The sequence below is a fragment of the Gopherus flavomarginatus genome, chromosome 7, assembly GCF_025201925.1.
Source record: "Gopherus flavomarginatus isolate rGopFla2 chromosome 7, rGopFla2.mat.asm, whole genome shotgun sequence".
In the NCBI taxonomy this organism is placed as follows: Eukaryota; Metazoa; Chordata; order Testudines; family Testudinidae; genus Gopherus; species Gopherus flavomarginatus.
Genome location: NC_066623.1, coordinates 106,750,226 through 106,771,009, shown reverse-complemented (window position 1 = coordinate 106,771,009; position 20,784 = coordinate 106,750,226). Strand labels below are relative to the sequence as shown.

The window sequence follows — 20,784 nt, the reverse complement described above, 5'->3', positions numbered from 1 at the left end:
TTTTATGTAATCTGAAGAAAGAAACCACAAATATTTTAATGAAACTAGATCTGCCTTTCTGACATGCTCTTCCATCAGGAATAGAGATTTTACCACTACACAGAAGCACTCAGACACCTTTCCAAGGTATTTATTTTTAAACTCCTAGGAAAGACCTGTCAGTTATAACTCTGTCTCAGCTGCTGCAATAGATATTGTCATATATGCAGAGTCTAGTTCTGCTCTGAGTTACACCTGATGCAAATGAGATAAAGATTAATGGAGCTAAACTGATTTTAGATGCCAGATGTGGCTAAATTGGTTATTTCAGTGGAATTGCAATGATGTAACCCAGAACAGAATATGTCCCACACCATAAATGATGAATTCACAAAATCTAAAACAAAGAATTACTGGGACAACAGGTAAGAATTCTGAAAAATAAATATTTTTACAGGCTGTGGAAACCCATTTCAAATCTCAGCATGCTAAAAAGCAGCAATGAGGAACTGATGCCCCACCACCCCTAAAGAATATGTTGCCTATTATTACACATCTCACTCCCACAACTATTGTCATTTCCTAAAGAGATGGCGTGTGTCTGTAATGAAGATCATTTGCAATGAAATTCAGCTTTTTCTGTTTCTCCATTACAGTCTTAGGGATTATACCTCTGTATTGCCTGTGGTGTCAAGGACTAAGGGGTTGGGGGCCTCCCTTTAACAATGGGCTAAGATGAAAGATCAGTTTGAAAATGGTTTTGCAATTAAATAAATTCATATTCAAGATATGAGGATATAGTCAGCTCATGAAATGAATTCAACAAGGCCCTATGAAAATGGAATGGAAACTATATGCAGTGAACGAGAATAAAAATGGATGGATAGACAAATATATAGGCCCTTTCACAACAGGGGTCTCAGCGTCACTTTTGCAGCATTTTACTGTCCCCCTTCAAAAAATGGCTCTTTTCTTTTTTAAACACAAAGTAAACATATCCCTGTGCCCATGTGGGTATTTTGCACATGATTTCAATGAAAACAGTGCTGCTCTTGTTAACATTTCGTGACATCCTCCCGTGCTACAAAAATACAACACAACAACACTGGAAATAAGGCAGATATCATCCCAAGCCACCAGAAAGCTCACTGACTCCACAATTTGTCAAAAGCACATTTTACACAGTATTATCAGCAGTGCAACCTACAAAGCCAGTACCTCTGGTATCAAGGAGTGGGGTCAGTGCCCAAATAAGGTAGGCACAACCACACCCACTGGAATGAATCCTTGACACATACCAAGCATAAGAGCACTTTCCTTTGGTGGCGCCTGCTGTGACAGGCAGGGTGGACAGGGAGAAGAGCAGGAAAGAGATGCACAACACTGAGATTTATTTTATATGGAGGCGGGGCATGAGGCTGGCTGAAGCAATAAATGGGGGAAGTGCAGCTGCTGCAACTTGGTGGCCAGCTGCTTTTCTGTACGTCTCAGGTCCATCCCAGCTCTGAGCAAATGCAAAAAGACTTAAAAGAAAACAAAATGGCTGCCTTATAACTCTTGCACACCGGTGACTGGAGTCCAGATTGTCTCCAGCCCAACAAATCACTGATATCAGAGGCTACTTGTAAATGGAAGCAGTTTAGGATGAAAGAAAGTGACACAGCAAAGAGCCAAAGCAAGAATTGACCCTATATCCAATTGTGTTCACTGTATACATCAACAGCTTGAAATAAGGAAGGTGCAGTGACGAAATCTGCTGATGGCACAACGCTAGGCAAAACAACCTGTGGCAGCAGGGGTGGGAGCTGGCAATAAAATACAGAAGGACTTGGGAAGCAAAGAACTCAGACAGATGCAAGTTAAAGTATGAAAACTGGGGGAATAAAGAAAGGCACAAAAAATTTAAAAAGTGATCATATGCCCTCATTGCTCATAACCAGGGTTGTGTGTATAATGCAATTTTGCAACTGTTAGCATGGCTACAGTGGTGTGTGTGTGTGTTTTAGTTGCTGTATAAATGTATTTCAGAAGCAAAGCACTTCTTCAAAAAAATTAACTCTCTAGCCTTCAAGGTCACAAAGAAAACCTTTCAAATGTCAGATGAGATCTTGTCTACTCTGGGAATTGGCCCCAAATCAAACAATCAATTGATGGCCAGCCACTGCACCCAGTGCAAACCCCAAATACAGGTAAGGACAAAATCAGATTTACACTGACCTTCTTTATACAAGGGGACATTTTAATAAGATTAAAGGGTGCAAAATTCAAACTGAGAAAAGGAAATTAATTACATATTGTGTGAAAAGATACTATGGCAATGAGTTAAGGCGTTTAAGGCCAAGATCTCAACATGATTCAAAAAGGGACTGGACATTTAATATGGGTATCAAGAATATCCAGACTTACCATAATTACAACAATTTTTTGTAGAAGGGATATTAAACTCCATGCTTCAGGGCTTAATCCAATCTCAATCTATTATTAGAGATCAGGATGAAACCTATGATGAGTGGCAAGTTACCTTACATCTGCCTGCTGCAGTTTCTTAATTTCCTCAGAAGCGACTGGTGCAAGCCACTGTCAGAGACTGGACACTGGAGTAGATGGACCTTGGGTCTGATCCAGTATGACAATTCTTACCTTCTTATGAGTTTACCCTAGTTTCCAGCAGGGTTGAGCTCCACTGAAGCTGTGGCTCTCTTTGTCTACACTTGGGTTTACACTGAGACAGCTACATCAATGGCACTTGATCCTACAACCTGGCCTTATCTAAGTTGCTGAGTAAGGACTATTCATAGGATGATAGAAAATTAAAACTAATTAAAGGTTTCTCCACTGCTTGTGGGATTATCACTGAAAGGGCTGATGGAAGAAGTGTGCCTTGGGGAAGGGTATGTATGTGGATGGAGATCATTAAAGGAAGAAGCAGCATGGAAGAAGGTATAAAGTGGAAAAAGGAGAAAAAAACAGTTGTCAGATGGAAAGCATCAAAGGAGCTGAGAGAGTGGAAAGAAATGAGCAGAGATAAAGGAAGAGATGCTCAGAAATGTGAAAGTGAGGACAAGGAGCATGAACTGGGAAAAGAGAAACAAACAGTGACCAGTTATTGGTTCAGATTTTATACTCTGACATGTTAATGACACAGACAACGAGAGATTGCTTTCAACTATAATGTATAACCTGATAACATTTTTTTTTCCCAGTTATGTTCCTTGTAACAAACTGCGACAGAACCTGTACTCATTGGTAAGAACTGTAAGAACCAGGTTGCATGTTACAGAACATACTGTCTGGTAAACAAGAGTAAACATTTCAGTCACCATAGGCTTGTCTATATGGTGCTTTAATCCACACCAGAAGGATGTAAATTTTCATCTGTACTAGCTTGTTATGCAATGCCTGGCTTGTGTAGACCCTGCTGACATGCACAGAAAGCTCTCTACTGGGCTTTAATGTAGTCCTGCTTCAAATGGTACTACATTAACCAGCACTAGGGAACTTTTAACCAATGCCAGCAGGGTCCACATGGATAAAATAGTCCAAACTAGCTTGTCATGCACTAAATTCACACTCTCCTGGTGTGGACTAAAGCTCCATACAGACAATCCCAAGATGTTGCTGATATGGCAGCTGCACAAAGTACTATAACCACTGATCAATACCATGCCATTTACCTGTCTCGGGAGGGGCGGGGGGTGAAATCTTCCCTTCTTCCAACACCAGCAACTTGCTATGTACAACCTAAAAGGTTATTTTATTTTCCCACCTCCTCCAATCCAAAAGGAATATTATTTATCTGTCTAGTGCTCAACGTGCAGTGGCAGTTCTAATGGAAGATGAAGAAAGCAAAGAAAAAAAACAAAAACAAAGCAAAAAGCTGGGAAAGGTATTCAACTTACTTCGCTTGTAGGGAAGCAAGGGCCTCAGGAAATTTGTTGCTTAGAAATAAATCCACAGCCGTCATACATTCATTCAGGGCTACATTCAGGTCTGATGCAGATCTGTCCAAAAAAAAAATAAATAAATTAAAGAATGACAAAACCTACTACTTCCAATCCTCTGTTATTTCTTGTAATGATAACATTTATGAGAAGTCCACTAATTCACCACATAACAACTAACCCCCTAGCTTTGTAGTAAATATGCTGCCAACAAATAAGAAACTAGTTGTCACTTTACATATTCCTTTATCTGTCCCTCATTCCCCCTCTGTCTCACACACACAGCCTCCACCCATCACCTTCTGGTCAGTTTCTACAATAAGATCTTAAATCCCTTTGCATTAGGTTTGTAACAGAGTGCCCTCTTGTCTTGGTGCCATGTTATCATATACAGACACAATGTCACCACCTAAAGATGCACCATCCTCACATTATGACATTTTCAGATTCAAATTAAATCCAACCCTCGTTAAACTGCTCTGCAGATTCTAGGCTCACTGATCAGAATTGAGATCAGCCCATAAATCTTAGGATTGGTGGTAAGCCTTCATTCAGTGCCATTCCTGAATTAGTAAAAAAATGCTGCAAAGGCAAAGTGGTCCCTGCCCCAGAAGTAGAGAATAAGCAGTGCTCTTTGCCCCTTTCACTCTGGAACAAAAGACTAAACGGACTTGAGATGGGACCCAATCCACACAGTTCAGGTGGTGGTTAAATGCAGGGTTTTGGTTTGGTCCATTATAGAAATAAGGACCAGCTGCAAAGTCTGGATCTTTATTTAAACGTTTCCAAAGTTTGGTGATGGTTGTGTAACCCATACACCTCTGGGGTGTGGTGTTCTGACCCATCCAGCGGCACCAAGACCACAGACAGAGATTTTATATATATATCATGCACTAAGCTCTGGAGGCCCCAGGTTCGATCCCGCCCGTCGATGACCTGGGTCTGTTGGCGTTACAAGTGGGGGTGCTTGTCCGGGATTTCAATTTGGAACTCTCTGAAGCATGGAATGCGCTTCCTCAGCCCGGGAAAGTATGTAACCACACACCTCCTGGTGTGGTGTTCTGTCCCATCTAGTGGCCTGGAGACCACTTAGAGAGAAAGAGATTAATGAGTCTGCTCTACAGCCTTCACTAAAAGCCATGTGGCTTTTAGCTCGTACATGAAGCTCCAGAGGCCCCAAGTTCGATCCCGCCCACTGACAATGTGGGTGTCGGTGTTACAGTTGCATCCAGGTTTTTGGTTCTAGGCCATCTCTAAGATAGCCAAAATTAATAAGGGCAGAACAAAAAACAACTGTTCAGATCCTTCCTTTACCCTATCTACCCTGTAAGATGAGAACAAGGGCTCTCAATGAAATGAAGAAAAATATTTTTTCATACAGCTTGCTATCAGTCTACAGAATTTATTACTGCAGTGAGATCAGAGTGTCAAATACTGTGCCTGGATTATTTTATAATAAAAACATTAGTAATTAAGCATGCTAGAATATGGTATAAGCTGATCCAGGGGTCGGCAGCATTTCAGAAGTGGTGTGCCGAGTCTTTATTCATTCACTCTAATTTAAGGTTTTGCATGCCGGTAATACATTTTAAGGTTCTTAGAAGGTCTCTTTCAATAAGTCTGTAATACATAACTAAACTATTGTTGTATGTTAAGTAAATAAGGTTTTTAAAATGTTTAAGAAGCTTCATTTAACATTAATTAAAATGCAGAGCCCTCCAGACCAGTGGCCAGGACCCAGGCAGTGTGAGTGCCACTGAAAATCAGCTCGCATGCCGCCTTCGGCATCCGTGCCATAGGTTGCCTACCCCTGAGCTGATCATTGTACTGGTCAGAAAGCAGTTATCCCTTCAACATGCAGCATAACTGGCTAGTTATGAGTCTATGAGTCTAGTTGCAGCAGGGTTCCCTCCCATCACCACCACCTTCTGAAGTCACTGCTTGAGACAAAATACTGGATTTGAGGGACTAATGGTCTCGACAGCACAGAAACTCCTACATAAGTTGTTGTGGCATGGCCTCGTGGCAGTATTGTTTAACCCACATTTTGTGCAGCCATTGACCACAAAGTATGAGAAAGAAATAAGTTACCACAGTAATGTATATTCAAATCAGTTCAAATGTCAGCCCCAAAGTGCTAGCTTAGGTGAAAAACCAAATGCAGCATACCGTAATCAGAGGATTACTTCAGTGCCTTACCCTGACATCATCTGTTTTCTTTAGGAGACTCTGATATTATGGCCTGATGTGTCAGGCCAATCTCTGATGAGTGCTTCTCAGATGGTCTCGGAATGACTGATAATGGGATAATAGACCAGTTGAAAAGTTCTGGCCAAAGTTCAACACAAGACATAAAATTGTTGTACATGAAATGGCAGAAAGAACAATAGACTTTGCATTGGCAAAGTTAATGTACCCTGGGAAATGTCGAAACAGTTGAAATATGGATATTTTGAACCCTTTAAAGAAAGGCTAGATTTCATTAGTACATGGAGCACAAGCTAGTTTGGATAATTTTTACAAAGTAATAAAGACTCATTTTCTCATCCTTCTCTCTCTGACTTTGGCTGCTCTAACTAACAAACTGCCTTGTGGCTTAGAATCTGTTGCTTTCTTTTATAAACATATAACTATCAAACTGAAAAAGAAATAGATCTCGAAAACAGGAAGTGTGCTAACAGTATCACCCTACTGAGAAAAAGATCAGAGCTCAAAATAAGGCAATGAGAGGTTAGTAATTACAGTGAGGACTTTGCAATCATTTTTCTTTAAAAAGCAAAACACTTTATTGATTTTTTCCATGCTCAAGAACCAGGCTTTGAAATTTGAGAGAAACACATTATGTGACAGTGTCCATAGTGCCTGTATCATCATCACACTTTTCAGTTGTGCTACCTATTGTTCTGCTCCCGGAAGGATTTCAGACATTGATGAGCCCCGAGCTCCAGCATCCCTGTGAGTCATTATGTGTCTAATACAATATAATGTATGAATAAACTATACAGATTAGAGCCCCACTATGAGCCTGCTATATTTACTATTTTAAAACTGTCATCTGTAGGCTGAGTGTATTACAGTTAAAACCTTCAATATAACAGCATATTTAACATTGATCTGAAACATGTTCTCATCTAATTAAAAGTCTTTAGATGTTATTACTAATAAGATTTTGGTGTTTTTTTTTAATTATTTACCTTTGTGCAGAATTTTGATTTTTGTTTTATTTTTGAAGTACAAGTACACTTCCTTGTGAGATTCCTTTTTATAAGAGAAAACTGCTGGAAGTTAAACACTGTAAAAGTTCAAAGTATGCATAAAATATCCAAACCCCTTGGAATCCTTTCTAAAAGAAGAATGCTTAACACAATCCCACTCTCCTCTCAGCAGCCACAGTAATGCAAGTTACACACCTACTTTCCTAGTGTTCTAATGAAACTAGGGCATTTGATGCACTCAGTGAGTAAAGAAAGCAGAATGTAAGCAGGTCAGGTGAATGCCATTTAATTATAAGAGATACAGATCCTAGTCTGTTAATACAGTAGTTCAAAGAAGAAATCCTTTAGAGAATACTGAACATATTTGCAAACTGATTAGTCATGCTTCAGTGGGTTGCCCTGTTTCTCTACTGCCTCCTCTCAGATATAAAATCAGCACTGCTTCAAATCCAAATGTAAGTAACTATATATCTGTACTTACCCTTCTAATAAGTCTCCGCTGTCTTTCGACATGATCATTTGCACTGTATAGTGAGTGTGGAAATCAGCAGCGTGAATTACCCAAAGACATCTCGCAGCAGCAGGCACGCCACACCACTTAACCAGCTCAGAATGACAGTCACAGTAAGCGCAGGGCAGGGCATGGTCTGCCTGCCTGCAGAGCGTGGCATAGTCACTGATTGGTCATTATGACAACATAAAGGGAGTTCTGTAGTTCAGTTGTAATAGCCTATGGACGAGTGATTTGGGAATTATGCCCTCTGCGGGGCTAGGCATTGCAAATGGAGTCTCTGACTGAGCTTCTGCTCCTACTGGCTGAACTGCACTGGGGGGAGGGTTAATATGGGGCCACACACCTAGGGCCATCCCGCCCCACTCCAGCACCCCTGCTGGACCCATAATGGTATAGTGGGTGGAAACACTCTCCCTCTCACCACATGGACTTGGCTGGCTCCTCTGCAGTTTTCTCGCAAGTAGGGGAGCTGGAACAATGTTTATAGTGGGGGGGCTCAAAGCCATTGAACCAAACTTTAAATGCTGTATAGAATGGAAACCACTTCAAGCCAGGGGGGTGAGTCAGCACCCCCCACACCACTAGTTTAGCATCTACACCGCCAAGAAACTCCAGGCAGTAGGAGCAGAAGCGGCCAAAGGCAGGAGATCTGTTCCTTCAGACATTGAGAGAACTTTCTAGTTTTAAGGGGACACTCCTTTCCCTGTGCTGATTGGCTGTTTGCTCCAACCCTCCCACTCCCTCACCATCTCTTCTCCTCAGCTTCACGCCACATCTGTCCCTCTTTCAGGGGTGGTGGAAGCTTGCTAACAGTGGTGGGGGGCACTGGTGCCTGAACCATGGCTCCATCCCCCATCTTCCCCCCAAGACCCTTCCTCCCCATCATTTACAGCCAGTAAAAAGTGGGAGGGCTAAAAGTGAGGGGGCCATGGCCCTTTGGTCCCCCAGTTCCAGCATCCTTGCCCTTTTACCTTCTTCTCTCCTGCCACATCCCCCTCCCAGAACCGCGGGGCCCAATTCGAATACCCAGTGGTGGTCCGGGGCTTCGGCAGCACTTCAGCAGCGGGGGGGTCCACTCCCGGTCTTCTGCGGCAGGGACAGGTCACAGGAAATAAACAAAAAAAATCACAGAAGCCATGACTTGTCCCTGACTGTTACTAAAAACATTCCTGACAAAATGGGGAGGCAGGAGGGTCCAGCACCCTGCCCCCTCGCCCTGCCTGCAGCAGGTGGGAGCTGCAGGGCCCCCATTGCCCAGCAGGTTCTTGCTGTTTCTGACATTTTTTCTTCAAGCCTTGACTCGGCAAGTATCTGTGCTTTAAAACCACCTGCCTTTTACGAATTCCACTACCCCAGCCAGCAGTACCTTTGCTGAGCTAGCCCCTAGAAGAGGGTGCAATTTGCTCTCTAGACAGCTATTGCAACCCCCTTTTTTTTATTTTAAGGTTGGTTTTGTTTTAGTTAAAACCCCAATACCTCCATATTTATGACCTGCTCCTGTCCATCTTTCCTAGAATCCCCCTCTAGTTTGCTCTATTTGTTTGCAGGTTTTAGAAGGACAATTATGTTGTTTTCATTCGTGGTTTTTATTACTTATTCGTGAAATCATCATACTCTGGCTTGGGGACCTTTGCAGGTGTGCTTTATAAAAATAATTATAACGTACCCTGTGATGCACTGAGCACCCTCTATTCCCATTGACTTCAGTGGGAACCGAGAATATTCAGCACCTCTGCAGAAGTGCTCAGCAGAAGGCCTGATTGGGCTCTTTTTGCTTAAACATCAACCTCTGAGTGCCTACAGCAGTACGGTCCACAGGTGCAACATTGAAAATAGTTTAATTATTAGTCCTCCGATATATATTTTTAAATGGTAAAACAAACACAGAATCAAGGAACTTTTCATGATTAAAAATTATTCTCTTTTGGAAAAAGGAAATTGAAATCTGTTTCTTTACAGACTTTTTCATTCCATTGTGTGTATGGTACAGACTTGAGTGTAGGGATTCAGCAGTAGGCCACAGCTAGTAGGAGGCTCAGAAATGACTGATGCCATTTAAAAAGAACACTTATTTCCAATTGTATTTCACAGTTCATCGATGGTGAGAAATGCTTCTCCTCAAAGCACAGTGAACCTCACCAAAGGATGCAGGTTTCCTTTAAGAATTTTAGTACTGAAATTGAGCAAAAATGGGTAGATTGCAACATCTCCACTGCAAAACAGGTCTCTTGCTTTTTGTTTTGATGCCCAAACCACTAAAGACTGTATGTGCGAGCAGTGCTACTACGGATCTCCCTCTACCACATAATTCTCAGAAATACTGACATATATATGGCTGTCACTGTTAATAATACTGGACTCTAGCACAATAACTCTGGGCAATCACAGACAATATAGGGCAGGGGTTCTCAGACTGGGGGTTGGGACCCCTCAGGGGGTTGCGAGGTTATTACATGGGGGGGGTCGCGAACCTCCATCTCAAACTCTGCTTATCTCCAGCATTTATAATGGTGTTAAATACATTTTAAAAGTGTGTTTAATTTATTGGGGGGGGGGTCACACTCAGAGGCTTGCTGTGTGAAAGGGGTCACCAGTAAAAAAGTTTGAAACCCACTGATATAGGGGATATGAGGGCACATCTCTTCCATTTAAAGATTTTCTTTAAATGGCTCACTGCTTTGAGTAATACTGTAATGCCATAAACACCATATGAATCAGAGACTAATTTTTTCTTTCCTAAATGCATAATGATTTTCAATCACTTGGGAAGAGTCTCTTCTCTATTTCACAAACACTCCGAAAGTGGAGTTAGACCAGAAATAACCTAATATGAACAGCCATCTTGTGACCACCAAAAGAAGAGAGAATTAACAATCAGCCTCCACAAGTTTAAAAAAAAGTTACCGTCTTTCCTTTTTCAGACAATTTAGAAGCTTACAAATAATTCAAGAATGAATATGCACATAAAACAAAATCATTTTTGACATATCCGGTTCCTAACAACATCTGGAGACTGTTTAGTACATCCACGGGACAGCAATATCCCTTGTGGTTCTACGTAGAAAGCTGGCAATGCCCCATGTTCCATACATTGTTTTGGTCTGTGTTTTGTACAGCACTAGCAAAATGGCATCTTGGTCCATGACAAGAGCTGCTAGGGGCTAGGATAATACAATAATTATAATAAGTAATAATATGGCAACATGAAAGGATTTGATACCCATGTTCCTCACCTCTTCTCTACCGAAGACTCACATGTGATAAAGTTCTTCTTGGATTTAGAAGAGCTTGGTCAGCACTTGTATAATAATCTATTTGAACCTTTTGCCAGCTGTTCTATGACAGTGGTTCTCAACCAGGGCTCCAGGGGACCCCGAGAGGCCGTGAGCAGGTGTCACAGGGGCCGCCAAGCAGAGCTACCATTAGACTCACTGGGGCTCAGGGTAGAAAGGCAAAGCCCCACCGCATGGGGCTGAAGCCCAAGGCCCTGTCACCTGGGGCTCAAACTGAAGCCTGAGCAATATAGCTTTGTGGAAGCCCTTGGCATGGGGCTCCAGGCAATTGCCCTGCTTGCTACCCCCTAACACCGGCCCTGGCTTTTATACGCAGAAAACCAGTTGTTGTGGCACAGGTGGGCCCTGTAGTTTTTAATAGCATGCTGGAGGGTTGGGGGCTCAGAAAGAAAAAGATTAGAACCTCTGTTCTATGAGATAAATATTATTCTAAAACTTACCACATCCATTGACAAAATGACAAGATCTAAGCAGTATTACAGCACTCTGCTAAATGATTCTTCCTAGATTTCTGGCCTAGCTGTCCATGGGACGTCTGGATAAATAAAACAGTGAGATGTAGCAGTGTGATTCAGGGGATAGGACACTGCATTGTGAGCCCTGAGACTTGGGTTTTGTCGCTGACTTATTTACATTCTGTTTGACACATCTGGACAAGCACTTGAAAGAAAGAAAGAGTAATAAATTCACTTACTTTTAAATAGCTTTGCTTCAGCAATACTTATGCCACATTTATGTTCCCTTTTTGTGAACATTTGAACAATTGAGATTTTATTGGCATGAATGTTCACAGAATGCTAACTGCAAAGTTACATGGATGACTAGATATTAAAAATGCTTGCAAGCTCATCCAGTCAAGGAAAATAAAATACCATGTGAATTATCTGACCAATCACGAGATAGCAAAAACTCAGTTATCAGACACTTACAGCAAACTGTTGAAGATCAATGAACAGAAAAAAAAATCCACTCCAAGCATTGTTATAAAATGAATTCATTCCAGAAAACAATCTGCTCATGGATATTCTGTGACAAGGAAGAAGCTATATATGTTGGATAAATTACTCATTGTAAACCATTTACTCAGCACTAATGATTAACAAGTTGGTAACAGCTCCTTCCTCCTTTAATTCAAACCAACAATGGCCTTTTTCACTAGAAAGATGCAATCTTTGGGTAGGCAAAACTCCTTGGACTGAGATGGATGAAATTAGAGGTTTTCTAACAATAAATTTGTTATTAGAAGAAATATTGATTAGTTCATCATAACATAGATAAGGTACATTTCTTACAGGTGCATTTGTAAAATTTGGTTGACATCGGAGTTAGTTTTCAATACTTGTTCTTTTGGGGTTTATGTGTTTTGTGACAATTCGTTGCATTTTCTTATAGTTCTCTATTGAGCAGCATGTTTTTAATTCCCTTTTAATTAAATTTGTACAAATAAGTTTCAATATGAATTGCTCAATGATCAGATGTATTGAAATGGAAAACAAAACATTAATTGTGTATCTATTGCTGTACAATTCTGTGTACCTCTACACACTAATAAAACATGTAAGAATAATACAAAATATTCTGACATACTGAGAATGATTGCTTGTGCCTTTAACCAGTTTTTTTTTGGGGGGGGGGGGGGGAGCGGTAGGTAAAGTCACAGAATCATAGAAATGCATGGCTAGAAGGAACTTTGAAAGGTCTTCTAGTCCAGCCCCCTGGGCTGAGGCCGGACCAAGTATACCTAAACCATCCCTGACAGGCATTATGTAACCTGTTCTTAAAAACCTCCAATGACAGGGATTCCACAACCTCCCCTGGAAGTCTAGTCCAGTGCTTAAATAGCCTTAGATTCAGAAAGATTTTCCTAATATTTAACTAAATCTCTCTTGCTGCAGAGTAAACCTATTACTTCTTGTCCTAGCTTCAATGACATAGAGAACACTGTCCTCTTTATAACAACCCTTAACATATTTGAAAACTTATCAGGCTACTCTTCAGTCTTCTTTCCTCAAGATTAAACGTGCTCAGTTTTTAACCTTTCCTCATATGTCAGGTTTTCTAAATCTTTTATCATTTTTGTTGCTCTCCTCTGGACTCACTCCAGTTTGTTCACATCTTTCCTAAAGTGTGGCACCCAGAATTGGATACAGTACTCCAGCTAAGGCCTCACCAGTGCTGAGTAAGAGGGCACATCTACTACCTGTGTAATACACCCCAGAATGACATAAACCTTTCTCACAATTTGTGATCTACTACAACCTCCAGCTCCTTTTCAGAATACTACCCTCTAGCCAACTATTCTCCATTTTGTAGCTGTGCATTTGATTTTTGCTTCCTAAATGCAGTACTTTGCACTTGCCTTTACTGAATTTCATTCAGACCAATTCTCCAATTTATCAAGTTTGTTTTGAATTCTAACCCTGTTTTTAAAGGTGCATGCAACCCTACCCATCTTTGTGTCATCTGAAAACGCATAAGCATACTCTCCAGTCCATTATCCAAGTCATTAATGAAAATATAGAGTAGTATCAGACCCTAGACAAATCTCTGTGGGACCTCACTAGATGCTTTGACAGTGAACCATTGATAACTACTCTTTGAGTATGGATTTTCAACTAGTTGTATACTCACCTTATGGTAATTGAATCTAGACCACATTTCCCTAGTGTGCTTATGAGAATGTCATACAGGGCTGTGTCAAAAGCCTTATTAAAATCTAGATTTAGCACATCTACAGTTTTCCTTCTACCCTCAAGGCCAGTAACTCTGTCAAAGGAGGAAGTTAGGTTGGTTTGGTATAGTTTGTTCTTAAGAAATCCATGCTGGCAATTCCTTATAACTAGGGCCCTACCAAATTCACAGTCATGAAAAATGCATCACAGACTCTGAAGTCTGGTCTCCCCACCAGTGAAATCTGGTCTTTTGTGTGCTTTTACCCTAAACTATACAGTTTTCATGGGGAGACCAGCATTTCTCAAACTGGGGGTCCTGACCCAAAAGAGTTGAAGAATAGGTCACAAGGTTATTTTAGGGGGTCGTGATATTGCCACCCTTACTTCTGCCCTGCCTTCAGAACTGGGTGGCCGGAGAACAGTGGCTGTTGGTCAGGCGCCCAGCTCTGAAAACAGCACCCCACCAGCAGAAGCGCAGAAGTAAGGGTGGTAATGCCATACTTACACCACCCTTACTTTTGCACTGCTGCCTTCAAAGCTAGGCTGCTGACTGAGGGCCCAGTTCTGCAGGCAGCGGCGCACAAGTAAGGGTGGCAATACCATACCATGACATCCTTACTTCTGCACTCCCGCTGGCAGCCTCTGTGCCTTCAGAGCTGGTTTCCCAGCCAGCAGCTGCCATTCTCCAGCTGCCCAGCTCTGAAGGCAGTGCCGCCACCAGCAGCAACACATAAGTAAGAGTAGCAGCACTGCACCCCTCTCACAACTCCTTTTTGGGTCAGGACCCCTACATTTACAACACTGTGAAGTTCCAGATTTAAAAAGCTGAAATCATGACATTTACAATTTTTTAAATCTTAGGATTGTGAAATTGACCAAAATGGACCGTGAATTTGATAGGGCCCATTTACAACCCTATTATCCTTTAGGCACTTACAATTTGATAATTTAATAATTTGTTCCAGAATATTTCCAGGTATCAAAATTAGACTGACTGGTCTACAGTTCCCCGGGTCCTCTTTGCTTCCCTTTTTAAAGACGGGTACTATGTTTGGACTTCTGCAGTCCTCTGGGACCTTACCTGTGCTCCGTGAGTTCTCAAAGATAATTGCTAATGTTTCTGAGATTGCTTCAGTTAGTTCCTAAAGAACCCTAAGATGAAATTTATCAGGCCCCGCTGATTTGATTACATCTATCAACTAAATATTCTTTAACCTGTTCTTTCCCTTTGTGGGCTTGTGTATCTTCCCCCTTGTTGTTAATATTAATTGTGTTAAGTATCTGCTCACAATTATCCTTTACAGTGAAAACTGAAACAAAATAGGCATTAAAAACCTCAGCCTTCTTATGTAATCTGTTATTATTAATTAGCCCCCTTTCCCTGCTAAGTAGAGGACCTGAACTTCCTTTCATCTTTCTCTTGCTGACATGCTACTAGTATCAAATGGGGAGCAAAAAACCCTAAAATTGGGGGTCCTTCCTAGACCCCAGAGGGTGAATAAATGTGTAATTGCCCTCAACTGAAACATAATACATCATGTAATTTTCAGTGATTTACAGTATGAAAATCCAGATATCCAGGGTACTTAAAAGTACCTTGCAAAATATGTTAGATCAGAGCAGGGGTAGGCAACCTATGGCACGCGAGCTTTTTTTCAGTGGCACTCACACTGCCCAGGTCCTGACCACCAGTCCGGGGGGGCTCTGCATTTTAATTTAATTTTAAATAATGCTTCTTAAACATTTTTAAAACCTTATTTACTTTATATACAACAGGAGCTGCTAACAGGGAGTTTCACAAGGGAGTTCTCCAGGTGGAGGAGCACATACAGCATCTGTGGGGTAAGTGACTGTCTGCAGTGTGTGTGTTTGTGTTTGGGGGTTATTTGCTGTGTGCTGAGCTTGTGTTTGTCAGTCTGTTTGGTTGTTGTGGTGGTTTGTTTGAAGGACCGTGTGCTGTAGCTGGCAGCTGGAGGCGGAGCTACCAAGGAAGGTTTGAAAGCTAGAAGCCTCTGGTAATTGGCTGAGCCTTAACCAGTGGGCGGGGCATTCACTCAGGCCAGGGCTTCATAAAGCTGTGCACAAGCGACCGGGGAGCTTAGCGAACAGGAGCTGCTAACAGGGAGTTTCGCAAGGGAGTAGGGGTCCCTTGTCGGTCTCATCTGTGACCCATTGGTCCCCTGAACTTATAAACCAAGCCACATCCAAAACCTTTCTGTTTAAAGCAGAGCAGAGCAGACAGGGAGCTGCAGACAGGAATTTGACAGAGTTTGACAGAGGGAGGCTTACGATGGTGAGGAGGACCCGCAACACCTGTGGCAGCACTGCTTTTGTCTCCTCCACCTGCGCCTGTAGCCAGACAGAGCACCAAAGCATGGATGCTTTTACCCAGATTCTGGTGTGGGCTTGCAAAGACTGTAACTTGCAATTTCCACTTACTGATATCCAGGCTGAGGGTGGCATCCAATGTGAAAGGTGCCTACTGGTGGAATCTCTCAGGCAGCAGGTGGGAGAGCTACAGGAGGAGGTGGCTAGGCTGAGGAACATCCGTATCCATGAGCAATTCCTGGACAGTATCCATGTGGAGACAGCTGACGTAGCTGTCCCAGTTCACAGGACTACTGACACACCCTGAGCCATCTCCTCCTCCACTGGTGTGTCAGATACACCCTGAGCCATCTCCTCCTCCACTGGTGTATCTGACACACCAGTCGAGGAGGAGATGGCTCAGCGTGGACACTGGCAGCTGGTTACGTCTGGCAGCAGGCAGTGCTCCACCCCTGCTGCAAACCCTCCTGCTGTGGTAATAGATAACCGTTATGCTCTTCTTGATACAGGAGAGAAGGAATCACCCCCAACAGTTAAGGAGGGGAAGCCTCGTACCCCTAAGACTGGGAGGTCTGCTGCCACCACTGATAATAAGAAACGTAGGGTAGTGGTGGTTGGAGACTCTCTGCTGAGGGGGACGGAGACACCCATCTGTCGCCCTGACCGTTCATCCCGGGAGGTATGCTGCCTGCCAGGGGCCCGTATCCGAGATGTTACAGAGGCATTGTCGAGGATTATCCAGCCTTCTGACTACTACCCCATGCTACTCATCCATGTGGGCACAAATGATACTGTGAGGTGTGACACTGAGCAGATCAAGAGTGACTACAGGGCTCTGGGAGTACGGGTTAAGGAGTTTGGAGCGCAGGTGGTATTCTCTTAGATTCTTCCTGTCGAAGGTAGGGGCCCGGGCAGAGACAGATGCATCGTGGAGGTGAATGCCTGGCTGCGAAGATGGTGTCGCCAGGAGGGCTTTGGCTTCCTCGACCACGGGATGCTATTCGAGAAAGGACTGCTAGGCACAGATGGCCTTCACCTTTCGAGAAGGGGAAAGGCCTTATTTGCGCACAGACTGGCTAACCTAGTAAGGAGGGCTTTAAACTAGGTTCGACGGGGACAGGTGAGCACACCCCACAGGTAAGTGGGGAACAAGACCTGGGAGATGGGTTGGAAACAGGAGGGAGCACAGGCTATAATGGCAGAGAGAAAGGAGGGTCAGGGCAAAGCTGGGAGGCAAGATCAAACCAGTATCTTAGATGCCTATATACAAATGCAAGAAGTATGGGTAATAAGCAGGAAGAACTAGAAGTGCTAATAAATAAATACAACTATGACATTGTTGGCATTACTGAAACTTGGTGGGATAATACACAAGACTGGAATGTTGGTGTGGATGGGTATAGTTTGCTCAGGAAGGATAGACAGGGGAAAAAGGGAGGAGGTGTTGCCTTATATATTAAAAATGTACACACTTGGACTGAGGTGGAGATGGACATAGGAGATGGAAGTGTTGAGAGTCTCTGGGTTAGGCTAAAAGGGGTAAAAAACACGGGTGATGTCGTGCTGGGAGTCTACTACATGCCACCTAATCAGGTGGAAGAGGTGGATGAGGCTTTTTTCAAACAACTAACAAAATCATCCAAAGCCCAAGATTTGGTGGTGATGGGGGACTTCAACTATCCAGATATATGTTGGGAAAATAACACCGCGGGGCACAGACTATCCAATAAGTTCCTGGACTGCATTGCAGACAACTTTTTATTTCAGAAAGTTGAAAAAGCTACTAGGGGGGAAGCTGTTCTAGACTTGATTTTAACAAATAGGGAGAAACTCGTTGAGAATTTGAAAGTAGAAGGAAGCTTGGGTGAAAGTGATCATGAAATCATAGAGTTTGCAATTCTAAGGAAGGGTAGAAGGGAGTACAGCAAAATAGAGACAATGGATTTCAGGAAGGCGGATTTTGGTAAGCTCAGAGAGCTGATAGGTAAGGTCCCATGGGAATCAAGACTGAGGGGAAAAACAGCTGAGGAGAGTTGGCAGTTTTTCAAAGGGACGCTATTAAGGGCCCAAAAGCAAGCTATTCCGATGGTTAGCAAAGATAGAAAATGTGGCAAAAGGCCACCTTGGCTTAACCACGAGATCTTGCGTGACCTACAAAATAAAAGGGCGTCATATAAAAAATGGAAACTAGGTCAGATCACAAAGGACAAATATAGGCAAATAACACAGGAATGCAGAGGCAAGATTGGAAAGGCAAAGGCACAAAATGAGCTCAAACTAGCTATGGGAATAAAGGGAAACAAGACGACTTTTTATCAATACATTAGAAGCAAGAGGAAGACCAAGGACAGGGTAGGCCCACTGCTCAGTGAGGAGGGGGAAACAGTAACTGGAGACTTGGAAATGGCAGAGATGCTTAATGACTTCTTTGTTTCGGTCTTCATTGAGAAGTCTGAAGGAATGTCTAGTATAGTGAATGCTTACGGGAAGAGGGTAGGATTAGAAGATAAAATAAAAAAAAAGCAAGTAAAAAATTACTTAGAAAAGTTAGATGCCTGCAAGTCACCAGGGCCTGATGAAATGCATCCTAGAATACTCAAGGAGTTAATAGAGGAGGTATCTGAGCCTCTAGCTATTATCTTTGGGAAATCATGGGAGACGGGGGAGATTCCAGAAGACTGGAAGGGGGCAAATATAGTGCCCATCTATAAAAAAGGAAATAAAAACAACCCAGGAAACTACAGATCAGTTAGTTTAACTTCTGTGCCAGGGAAGATAATGGAGCAGGTAATTAAAGAAATCATCTGCAAACACTTGGAAGGTGGTAAGGTGATAGGGAATAGCCAGCATGGATTTGTAAAGAACAAATCGTGTCAAACTAATCTGATAGCGTTCTTTGATAGGATAACGAGCCTTGTGGATAAGGGAGAAGCGGTGGATGTGACATACCTAGACTTTAGTAAGGCATTTGATACGGTCTCGCATGATATTCTTATAGATAAACTAGGAAAGTACAATTTAGATGGGGCTACTATAAGGTGGGTGCATAACTGGCTGGATAACCGTACTCAGAGAGTAGTTATTAATGGCTCCCAATCCTGCTGGAAAGGTATAACAAGTGGGGTTCCGCAGGGGTCTGTTCTGGGACCGGCTCTGTTCAGTATCTTCGTCAACGATTTAGATGTTGGCATAGAAAGTACGCTTATTAAGTTTGCGGACAATACCAAACTGGGAGGGTTGCAACTGCTTTGGAAGACAGGGTCAAAATTCAAAATGATCTGGACAAATTGGAGAAATGGTCTGAGATAAACAGGATGAAGTTCAATAAAGATAAATGCAAAGTGCTCCACTTAGGAAGGAACAATCAGTTTCACACATACAGAATGGGAAGAGACTGTCTAGGAAGGAGTATGGCAGAAAGAGATCTAGGGGTCATAGTAGACCACAAGCTTAATATGAGTCAACAGTGTGATACTGCTGCAAAAAAAGCAAACGTGATTCTGGGATGCATTAACAGGTGTGTTGTAAACAAGACACGAGAAGTCATTCTTCCGCTTTACTCTGCGCTGGTTAGGCCTCACTTGGAGTATTGTGTCCAGTTCTGGGCACCGCATTTCAAGAAAGATGTGGAAAAATTGGAGAGGGTCCAGAGAAGAGCAACAAGAATGATTAAAGGTCTTGAGAACATGACCTATGAAGGAAGGCTGAAGGAATTGGGTTTGTTTAGTTTGCAAAAGAGAAGACTGAGAGGGGACATGATAGCAGTTTTCAGGTATCTAAAAGGGTGTCATCAGGAGGAGGGAGAAAACTTGTTCACCTTAGCCTCCAATGATAGAACAAGAAGCAATGGACTTAAACTGCAGCAAGGGAGATTCAGGTTGGACATTAGGAAAAAGTTCCTAACTGTCAGGGTAGTTAAACACTGGAATAGATTGCCTAGGGAAGTTGTGGAATCTCCATCTCTGGAGATATTTAAGAGTAGGTTAGATAAATATCTATTAGGGATGGTCTAGACAGTATTTGGTCCTGCCATGAGGGCAGGGGACTGGACTCGATGACCTCTCGAGGTCCCTTCCAGTCCTAGAGTCTACGAGTCTATATTATAGATTTATAGAAAGAGACCTTCTAAAAACATTAAAATGTATTACTGGCATGCAAAACCTTATATGAGAGTGAATAAATGAAGACTCGGCACAGCACTTCTGAAAGGTTGCCGACCCCTGGATCAGAGTATGAAAGTAAGGTCCAGTAGCTACAGGACAGAAACAAGAATTGGGTATACTGGATGTACTGAAAGCATCAGCAGGTAAGTCAGTGTGATTACTGGCACATCCTTCCTTGTCTCTCAAAATTTAAACAAAATCACCGGATGCTTCTGAACATTCTTTCTTGTGCCCAAAACTTATTCTCCAACAAATGCCTGTGTAATGTGGTCATAACCACACTGAGCCACTACCACATGACTCAATCTTCATTATGTAACAGCCTTGCAATACTATAATGAAAATGTATTAGCCCAGGCATAAAAATCTACTCACCTACCCTTAAGAATGGGAAGAAAAAAAATTTAGTAGCCTGTTAGAAAAATTCTTCTCCAAGGAGAATGTCAGTAGAATTGTGCAAGGCTGTTATAAACACATTAAAACATTCTGCATTTTTAGCTGCTCACAATGGTTCTATAGGAAGTGTAAATTTGCTAATCGCTCAGTTGCTTCACTGCTCTAAGTGCCACATACCACTTCCCTTGGTCCTCATCAACAACTCTAACCAACATTAATGGAAGCTCCATGGCAGATTGAGAGCCTTTAAGACTTATGCTCTAAAGCCCAGGAAACACTTTCT

General features: G+C 42.4%; 1 protein-coding gene across 5 annotated transcripts in view; it reads right to left on the bottom strand.

Annotated features, from left to right (window-relative positions):
- TTC39A (tetratricopeptide repeat domain 39A) overlaps positions 1 to 20,784 on the bottom strand; it is an 87,580-nt gene that overhangs the window by 64,925 nt on the left and 1,871 nt on the right. For 3 of the 5 annotated variants that reach the window (XM_050961676.1, XM_050961680.1, XM_050961681.1), the window contains exon 2: positions 3,879 to 3,980. In XM_050961676.1, coding sequence (XP_050817633.1) covers positions 3,879 to 3,980 — 102 coding nt within the window. Of the gene's footprint in view, positions 1 to 3,878; positions 3,981 to 6,119; positions 6,198 to 7,616; positions 7,722 to 20,784 lie in introns of those variants that run through there. The other 2 variants (XM_050961678.1, XM_050961679.1) reach the window with 2 other exon arrangements.